The following is a 9,814-nucleotide window of genomic DNA, read 5'->3' as shown; positions in this document are numbered from 1 at the left end:
CCACTACTTATCTTAGACTATAGGTAGCAATTTATACATCGAGCTGACAAATCCTCCAATCACTGTTACTTGACCTGAGCGATCTAACCACCTTTTGATCGGTTCATCTGCATCCCCGAACGGGACCACTGACTACAAAGAGCTTCTTGACCAACAACTTCTTGCCATGAAGACAACTCATGTATTTCTGAGCACATACATCTGATGGAAACTTGCTCTACACCTTCGTCTCGAACCAAGGTCTCGCATACTCAAACCATCGATCCCTGTAACCCATTTTTCTGAAACCATAAACCCGAATAGATCGATGATCTTCCAAGTAGCATACCTAGTTCTCCCCCACTTGGGTTTGAACTATCAGCAACGGATGTTGCAAACAAATCACACTTCAAACCAACTCAACCATATTCATACCCTTTCTAACTCTAGGAATGTATGACACAACACACAATGATCTTTCAGATAAAGACCAAGCAAACTCAAAGACATTCTGAATCTCAGATGGAGACCTCAAAAACTTCCCAATCATAACCTCCTCTATCAACAAGAATCCCATGTACATGCACAAGAAATAACTTTGTTAGTCCATTCATACCACTGATTCTCTATCCAAGAACAAATGGACTACCACACACTTCGCCTATGAATCCCTAACCATCACTTCATTGCGAAAAATCAATCATGGAAATAAGGGGCATCATCCTTGTAGTTGAGATACAACATAGACAACGAAATTTGTCGTTCCCTATTCACTTCTCCTGATCACCTGGAACAACCTGCTGGAATACGCTCTAACTGAACTCAAGAAGGCATACCCTTGTCGCAGATACCGCAACCATCTAGTCACCCACTGGGTATACCTTCCAAACTATAAAATATTTGTAACATCCCAAAAATACAGATAAAATTTTGTTTTTAAATTCATTCAATTCATAAGAAACTGATATCAAAATAGTCGAAAGAGTATAATTGTAACATGTTATCAGAGTACAAATTCCCAAAATGACTAAGTGCAGAAAGAGATAGAGTGATGCGGTGCGATCATGTCGGGCCCTTCCCCTTCGAACTGGAAGTACCTGAAACATAAACTGAAAACTATAAGCACAAAGCTTAGTAAGTTCCCCCAAAATACCACATACTAAACAAACATACTGCCAAACATAACTTGGTGCTTGCCTACCCCTTCGGTCTATTTTAACCGGATACTGCCAAGTATATCTGGGTGCTTGCCTACCCCTTCATTCCATTTCAACCGGATACTATCAAGCATATATGGGTGCTTGCAATCTCCTTCGGTCTATTTCAACTGGATACCGAGTCTATTTCACCCCTACTACTACAATATAATATCATAACAGAAATCACAGAGTCATCAAGCAAATACAGGCATAACTGACAATTGTCACAAAGACAATCATCACACTACAACATAAACTAGTGGGCCGGCCTTGGTGTCTTCGACCCACAGATACTACGAAGGAAGACTCACCTCAGACTGTGGGTATCAAGTCTCACTTAGCGGATGACTCGTGAACTCCTCTCCCTAATGTACAAGCATAAAACCCTAATTATAAATTAGGTCACATTCTAACCCGAAAGTCCAAAACCCTAATTCTTGACTTAAGGCAAAAAGGGCTTCTTTACTTTAGCCTCATTGGGCCTCCCTCCTCCCGAGACCTAAATCCAATCAAAGTCCAAAAAGGGCATCCAAGCCCAACTATAAGGCCTCTAGGGCCCAGTATGGCCTAAGAACCCCAAACATGGCCTTAGGCCCAAAAACGACATGCCACAATCAGGTGGGCCCGAGGCCCAACTTAATCAAGTCCAAAGCCCAACACCAAACGAGCCCAAAAATCTTCTAGGCCCTCTAACTGCATACGCGCGACGTACTTGGCTTGTACGCCCAACGTACGCTGGTGTTGACCAGGAGTCGGGATGCTGACCTAATACGCGCAGCATACACTGGAGTACGCATGGCGTACTGGTCTGCCAACCCAAACCCACTACCATGACTTAATCCATTAAGTCCTAACCTCTAAACTTAAATCTAAGCCCCTAATAACATCTTAAGCCATAAAGTTGCAAACTTTATGCTTTTGCATGCAAGGATGGGGCTCAAATCATGAATTAAGTCCATAAGCACACTTGGATGGTTACAAACAGTTGCAAGGTTGAGGCTTAACCATCAAGATCTGATTTTTATGACTCAAAACACTTACAAGAGTCCAAAAGGACAACTCATATGGTCTGAAGTTGCTCATACTCCAAGAATCCAAACTATGGGACCAAAAGATACCATTTTCTATCCTAAACCTAGATCAAAGCTTGCAATGATCAATGTTCAAACTTTATACCTTCAATGGGCTAGAAATGGTGCCAAACTTTTGGATCTACAAGCTCATTCCTCGTCCTTGCTTCTTCCCAAGCTTCCTTCTCCTTCAAAGTCACTAAGGAACACCACAAACACTCAAGAAAGCTCAAAAATGGACTCAAGGTGGCTTAGGGTTCGAGATTTGCATTACAAGAACAATGGAGGATGAAAAGGTAAGGGACTTGAGGGACTTAAGGTCCTTAAATAGGGTGCAAACCATAAAAATTAGGGTTTTCCCCTGGCTTGGTTACGCCCAACGTATGCATGGGTACGCACAGCGTACACTGAGGATCCCCTTTTGGCGCGCATGCAGCGAGTACAACATACATACATAATGTACGCCCAACGTACTCACCATCCTTCACCACCTTAACTTGAATTGAAAATAGACTAAGTCAGAAACTTCATATCCGACGATTCGGGTACTACAGTATTATGCTCGCTCTCTCTTCCCTCCAACACGGAAAACTATAAGAACTGAATCTCTGTCATAGAAAATGACATCATAAGCCATCGTTCGGTCACTTGACCTCAGGCTGCAATCCTCGGGATGCTCATCATAGTAATGGGGCGTGCCGATTGGAGGAGTTCCCATCGACCCATTTCAAAATCGGGTTGGTTATTATTTGGACAATATTCCAGGAGCGGTGCATTACCAAAATCAGGTGTTGGATGGTATTTATTCGCATTTTCACATTGAATGTCCGCCACTTATGCCACCGCAAGCTCACTACATATCAACATGGGTGAAATTTGGGCTCCCATGAACTTTAGGGTCGGATCGAGTGTAGCACGAGGAGATCAAGATGACAACTAAATGACTTATTATCCTTTTTAATTTTATTTAAATTGTCATCCAAAATCAAAATTACATAAAATGTATGTTAAAATAAGAATTTATTATTGAAACTTTATATATGAAATGTTCCTCCTAAATCCTATGCTCGAAAATCAGAAGAAAGGAAATAAGACGAAATAGATAAAGGTTCACGTCTGGTACTCTCCAATCAGAAAAAAAAAGATGAGATGGTTACCTATGGGGCAGAGCTGGTGGTTGTAGCGGCGCTCTAACGGGTGGAGGCTGGCCAACTACAAAGTAGGGAGTTTGGTGCGAAGGTGATGGTGTCTGATGAAAGAGCGCCGAAGAGAAGAAAGAACGAGATGAGGTTTGGGGCATAGTTGTCTTTCCAACCAATTCAGTCAGAAAAGATATGATTTTGAGGTTTTATGAGAAAGACATATCTTACCGAGAAATATCTATTTTTTATGAAAATCAAATAGTCTTTCCGGTCCATTCAGTCATAAAGATCTATTTGGAATTGAAAAAATGTCTATGAAACGAAGCCTAACTCTTTTTATTGTAGTGATCATTTTATGTTAAATTCTAAATAAATATTTCATTTTTTTTTTTTTTTTGGGAACGAAAATATTTCATTCTTTATTAACTATACAATTATACATTATATCTTTCACAGAGATATCAAATATATTTATACATAACTCAACAATATATTTTTAATTTAATTTTAGATTATTTTCACAAATGACATCTTAGATTAAAGCTAAAAGTGACTTCTTAGATTTGTTTGTGTATTTCGGTTTATTTATCCATAATAAATAATACATCTGAAAATTCATTTCATAATTTATTCATTTATTCTTTTATGCGTTTTAACCAGCATGTCAAATATACCAACAAAAAGTATATTTCTATGATATTTTTATCTTAATATTAAAATATAAATATTAAATAAACTATTTAAAGAGTTCTATTAATTTACATGTTAGTACAAAATAATTAAGTTTTTCGAGGTAACCCGAAAACAGTCTCCCCGATCTCTCTCGTAAATGTTGCCAGTCTTCGTTTTGTTGAACTCTCGGATAATCGAGTGTCATCCTTCAACTTGGAGTCAAAATTCTTAAAATAATCTGAGGAAACAACTCAAACAAGAGAAACACCCCCTACGCTTACCCCCCACCCCACCCCACCCCACCCAAATCACCTCTCTTACACTTTATTCTCTTCAAATTCGATTCCTTCTTATAACCGGAACAAGTTTTATAGCAGTGAAGAACACCACCTCACTGTGACACGCACGCACACAAACACACACACTCTTCTCTCTCTACATTCTCATGTTCAGTCAATCTCTCTCTATATATATGTATAATTGTATATGTATATCTATTGATATATTCTTGAATTTGCCCCTTTGTTTCTTTGCCTTTCTTCACGCTATGTTTCTTGTGTACGCAACAACTGCTCAGAAACTATCACATTCTTCTCTTTCATCCAAATTTTCACAGGAAAGGTTCAATTGTTAGGACTTAATTCGTTTGAATCCAACATTAGAATCATAAGTAAGCCCTTAATTTCTTGTAAGTTGTATTGTGGGCATTTATGTATATCAAGTTTTGGAACAATGAGAGAAGAAAACTGCAACAAAAACAAGGTTTGTTTGACCAAAATGTAGACACTTTTTGACTGCGGTTTTGTTTTCTTGAATTGATTAAAAAATTTGACTTTATGTTTGATGGTGATTAATGGTGCAGATTTCATGGCCAAAAACACTCAAGAAATGGTTTACATTCAAGAACAAAGCTGAAGACTTCCATGCAGATGACTTCAACCATCGAGGTGATGTCTTGATTTCTTCATGGGTTGTATCTATTTTAGGGTTCTAAATTATTTGGGAATTTTCTGTTTTACTCTTTGAATTGTCTTTTGGGAACATGACTTGACTTACTGTTGCTTTATTTCTGGATCAATCAACCAATATTTTTGTAAAACCTTTCTCTTTGCAGCTCAAGATCTGTTCTTGTTTCCTTGTTTCTGTATGATCTTTTATGAGTTGTTGGTGTTGTTTATTTAATTCTAATTCCATTTCTAGAGGGGTGGGCCCACAACATATTTGTTGGATTATGTGTGGTCTTGAATCTTGAAACAATGCAGTGGAAATTATACAGCTTTTAACAACTTACCCTTTTTCAGATTATGATTTCTATGATAAGGAAGTGTGCATCATCAACAAAAACAGAAGAAGAGGTGCATTTTCAGACTTTAGGACCACATTCTAACTTAGACCCCACTTTTATTTTATTTTATTTTATTTTTATCTTAAGTGGTCGGAAAAAAAATATTTTTTTAACTTTCTTTTGTTTCACTTTTTTATGCCGTCTTGATCTGTCACATATCTCACAACATTTGTGCTATTGAACAGAGAGATCAAGCAAGAAGTATGCTCCCCAAGTGAGAGATGTCAATGATTATAGGTCTGTTTCATTGTTTCAATAGTGACACTAATTCACTCTTTATTCCAATCTGTTTTCTCTTTCCGATTTAAGATTCTTTATGTTTTATTTATTGGGTTCTTTTTTTAAACTGCAATAGGATCTTTGTAGCTACATGGAATGTGGCTGGAAAATCACCAACAAGCTCTGTAAATCTTGAAGATTGGTTGCATACTTCACCTCCTGCTGACATTTACGTTCTTGGGTGAGTTAATAATGGTATATCAATTATCAAATCTTGATCTTATTAATCATGTTAAATTTGACACCTTTTTAAAAAAAAACAGGTTTCAAGAAATTGTCCCTCTAAATGCCGGAAATGTCCTTGGAACAGAAGACAACGGACCCGCTAAAAAGTGGGTAGCCCTCATTCGAAGAACACTAAACAGTCTTCCAGGAACAAGTTCAGAATTAAATTCAGATTTTGAAGGATCAAAAACAGAAAAGAATCCATCTTTCTTGAATGGACCTTCAAGTTGTAGCATGAGGGTAATGAAGTGTGAAATGGGTAACCCACAACCAAGGCTCACACGTGGATACAGTGTCAATGGTTATGACCCGAATCTTGGATCTTTAGATGATGACAATGATCCAGATAGCATACACTCACACATACCGTATTGTGGTGGGAACTCTAGCTACTGTTTGGTTGCAAGTAAGCAAATGGTGGGAATATATCTTACAGTTTGGGTAAAAAATGATCTTAGAGATGATGTGCGCAACATGAAAGTATCATGTGTTGGCAGAGGATTAATGGGTTATCTTGGAAACAAGGTAAAAAATTTGTAGTGTGTTTGGTGTACATTAGACAGAGTGTCTAGGATTAGGAACAAACCAAAAGACATGAATGCCCTCCTCATCCTCACATAAAAATAGTCGAGTTTTGTCCTGTGTAACAAATCCAGGTGAAGGGTATAATTTGGAGAAATTTTAATTTACATTACCAAAAAAATTTCAGGGTTCAATCTCAATTAGCATGTCATTGCACCAAACAAGCTTTTGCTTCATATGTAGTCACTTGACATCGGGTCAAAAGGAAGGGGATGAGCTGAGAAGAAATGCTGATGTCATCGAAATCCTACGAAAAACGTGGTTTCCAAGAGTTGAAGGAACAAAAGATGAGAAATCTCCTCAAACTATACTCGAGCACGAGTAAGCCCAAATTCTTACTGTTTAATGACTTCGAGTTTTCGATGCTAAAGTTTTGTTTTCTTGAGTGTAGTCGAGTAATATGGCTTGGTGACTTAAATTACCGGATTGCCCTTTCTTGCCGATCTGCAAAGGCTCTTGTTGAGGCGCGTAATTGGAGGGCATTGTTGGAAAATGACCAGGTAAGCCTCAGTTATATGGCACTTCATGTGTATCTTTAATGACGCCTACATGAAATGATCGATTTGTTTCTTTCTGTTTATAGCTTCGGATTGAGCAAAGGAGTGGACGTGTATTTGGTGGATGGAATGAAGGGAGGATAGATTTCCCTCCCACTTATAAGTATTCAAATAATTCGGATAGATATGCATGTGATGATATACACCCTAAAGAAAAGAGAAGAACTCCCGCATGGTAAATCCTCTTTTTGGGCTTTTTGTTACACTCATATAAATGTGTAGAAAATACAAGGATATTTTTGCCCCCATAAAAATTTGAAAAAGTAAAAGAATTGGTAAACTATCCGTGCAAATTATTTATGCATCGAAAATACAAGAATCTTTCAGTCACTTTGCAAGAAGAAATGATTTTGGATAAAAAGTATAAGGAGTACAATGTTACTTTTCTATTTACATATTCTTGAAAATGATGATTATTTTGTAACATAATGATTAATGCTTTAAAGGTGATCTTTCTTTTATGGAATCATGAATACTATTGACAAGTGAATATTTGTTATGAAGGTGTGATCGGATCTTGTGGTATGGTAGAGGACTTCATCAAATATCTTATGTTCGTGGGGAGTCTAGATTTTCAGATCATAGACCCGTGTGTAGTATATTTATAGCAGAAGTTGAATCTATCAACCGTTGCAAATTCAAGAAAACCACAAGTTGTTCTTCCCGTATTGAGGTCGAAGAGCTACTACCATATCTACATGGATACTGACAGTGACAGTGACAGTGACAGTAACAGTGACAGTGACAGTTTAGTTTTGTACTGCGTTTGGCGTGCATTGAACTAGGAACAAAATTGTAACTTTTTTGCCCCTACCGGCTCTCAATCTCTCTTCTGTGCAAAAGAGGTGAATCCCCCCACAGATTTGCAGTCGTTTTTTCAAGAACACAACACAAAAACAAATATAAGTAAAAGAATCAAGTCTGATGCATTGGCTGAGAGCGTGAAGGTGGCTTGGTTATGTGGGCAAACTTTCGTTCTTATTTGTGGATATGATAGATTTTTGACATATTTACCTTGGTAAATTGATAGAGGAATAGGATATGAGTCTCTTGATGTAACTTTACATGGGTAATAAAGTCATTTTGTATGATAAGAGGTCTAGGTTTTGTTAAAGATGCTGTTGGGTTTTTGATGGATTCTTTTGTACAGAAAAGTGGAATTCTTATTGCAGAAGTAAAGGGCTGAGGGCTTTACATTTTTTGCTCCAAATATTTATACAATATATACTTTGAAAGTTGTACTGTTAAAAAGTTAAAGATTGACAGTTGTGTATTTTAACGTGATATAAATTCTTAAGATCAATTCGTATTAGGTTTGGATTTATTTTATCATGAATTATATATTAAAGGTTATATAGGGAAATAAAGAAATGTTTTACTTTTGACAAAGTCAATTTAAATGTTATATGTTGAGAAATGGGGACTACAAGAATCGCTGAAAAGGCTGTGAAACGGAAATCAAAAAACATAAAGTGATGTGCTATATTCTCTATTTTTTTTAAACTTTTATATATTAAACAAATATAGTGGATTTAAAATAATTAGATAAAAAATTATTTAATTAGTTAGATGATAAGTTAGGTAAAAATCTTTAAGAATGAAAATTAAAGAATAACATTTGAATAAATACATCTTAACTAGGATATCGACTTGGACTTATTTGTAAGAAAAATTATTATTTAGGTAGGTTGATATGATCCCCGCTTTGCAGGGGAGTAATAATGGTTTGTTGAAATGTAAGATAAGTGGAGTAATAATGGTTTGTTGAAATGTAAGATAAGTGATGTGTAGGGCTGTAAACGAACTGAACGTTCAACGAACTGTTCGTGAACCGTTCGGTGGGAAGTTCGTTTATTTAATAAACGAACGAACATGAACACAAATTCTCGTTCGTTTAGTTAAACGAACGAACATGAACAATGGTCTCGTTCGTTCAATTATGTTCGTGAACGTTCGTTCAATTATGTTCGTGAACGTTCGTTTATGTTCTTCGTTTACGTTTGTTCATGTTCATTCATATAAGTTCATTTTATCTTCATATATGTTTAATTGTGTTTGATTACATTACTATATTATATATTCATTTATGTTCATATATGTTTGTTTATGTTTGTTTGTTTATGTTCGTTTAGCATGTTCACGAACATAAACGAACGAACATGAACAATGTAATTTGTTAAACCAGCGAACATGAACAAGAAAACTCGTTCGTTTAACCGTTCGTGTTCGTTCATTAGTTCGGTTAACTTAAACGAACGAACATGAACAAGCCTTGTTCGTGTTCGTTTGGTTCGTTTACAGCCCTAGTGATGTGGCAAAACTTCAAAAGTAAGAGGGGCTAAGCTCCCAAAATATATAAATGTTGTGGCAAAACTTCAAAAGTAAAAGACCACATTGTTCCTAAGCATTTTACTTTTAACAAGAAAACGGACTCATATGGGTCGGAAGGATTATTTCATATTTGTTTATTTGCAATAAATTATATCTATCTCTATATATATTAAAAAAAACTTGATGACATCACATTCAACAACCAAAATCATTCATTGTGTTTTCTTGATTAATTTCAACTATTTGATCATTTTGATGATGTCAACATAAAATAAAATAAAATTAATACTAACTAAATTAAGTTGACTACGTTTGAAAAGTTGAAAACTTATTAATGGTGACTGAAAACTTTTAATTAAAATGTATTGAAGTGAAATAAATGTCAGCATAATTGTCAAAACATAAATATGGTTCCTTCATTTTTAAAATCAAG

The 9,814-nt window shown here is 36.1% G+C and overlaps 1 protein-coding gene across 1 annotated transcript; it reads left to right on the top strand.

The window, feature by feature from the left end:
• Window positions 1–4,427: 4,427 nt before the first annotated feature.
• Window positions 4,428–8,260, top strand: LOC145132032 (type IV inositol polyphosphate 5-phosphatase 7-like). The gene is made up of 10 exons (XM_079066673.1): window positions 4,428–4,824; window positions 4,925–5,009; window positions 5,364–5,417; window positions 5,593–5,644; window positions 5,763–5,867; window positions 5,950–6,436; window positions 6,621–6,814; window positions 6,885–6,993; window positions 7,077–7,225; window positions 7,555–8,260. Exons 1-10 carry the CDS (start codon window positions 4,795–4,797, stop codon window positions 7,757–7,759), a joined length of 1,470 nt encoding a protein of 489 aa, XP_078922799.1. The 5' UTR covers window positions 4,428–4,794; the 3' UTR covers window positions 7,760–8,260.
• Window positions 8,261–9,814: the final 1,554 nt, after the last annotated feature.

The sequence above is a fragment of the Lactuca virosa genome, chromosome 8 (assembly GCF_052849685.1).
Source record: "Lactuca virosa cultivar CGN04683 chromosome 8, Lactuca_virosa_CGN04683_v6, whole genome shotgun sequence".
Taxonomy (NCBI): Eukaryota; Viridiplantae; Streptophyta; class Magnoliopsida; order Asterales; family Asteraceae; genus Lactuca; species Lactuca virosa.
The sequence above is the reverse complement of the archived record's forward strand: the minus strand, read 5'-3'. Positions and strand labels throughout refer to the sequence as shown.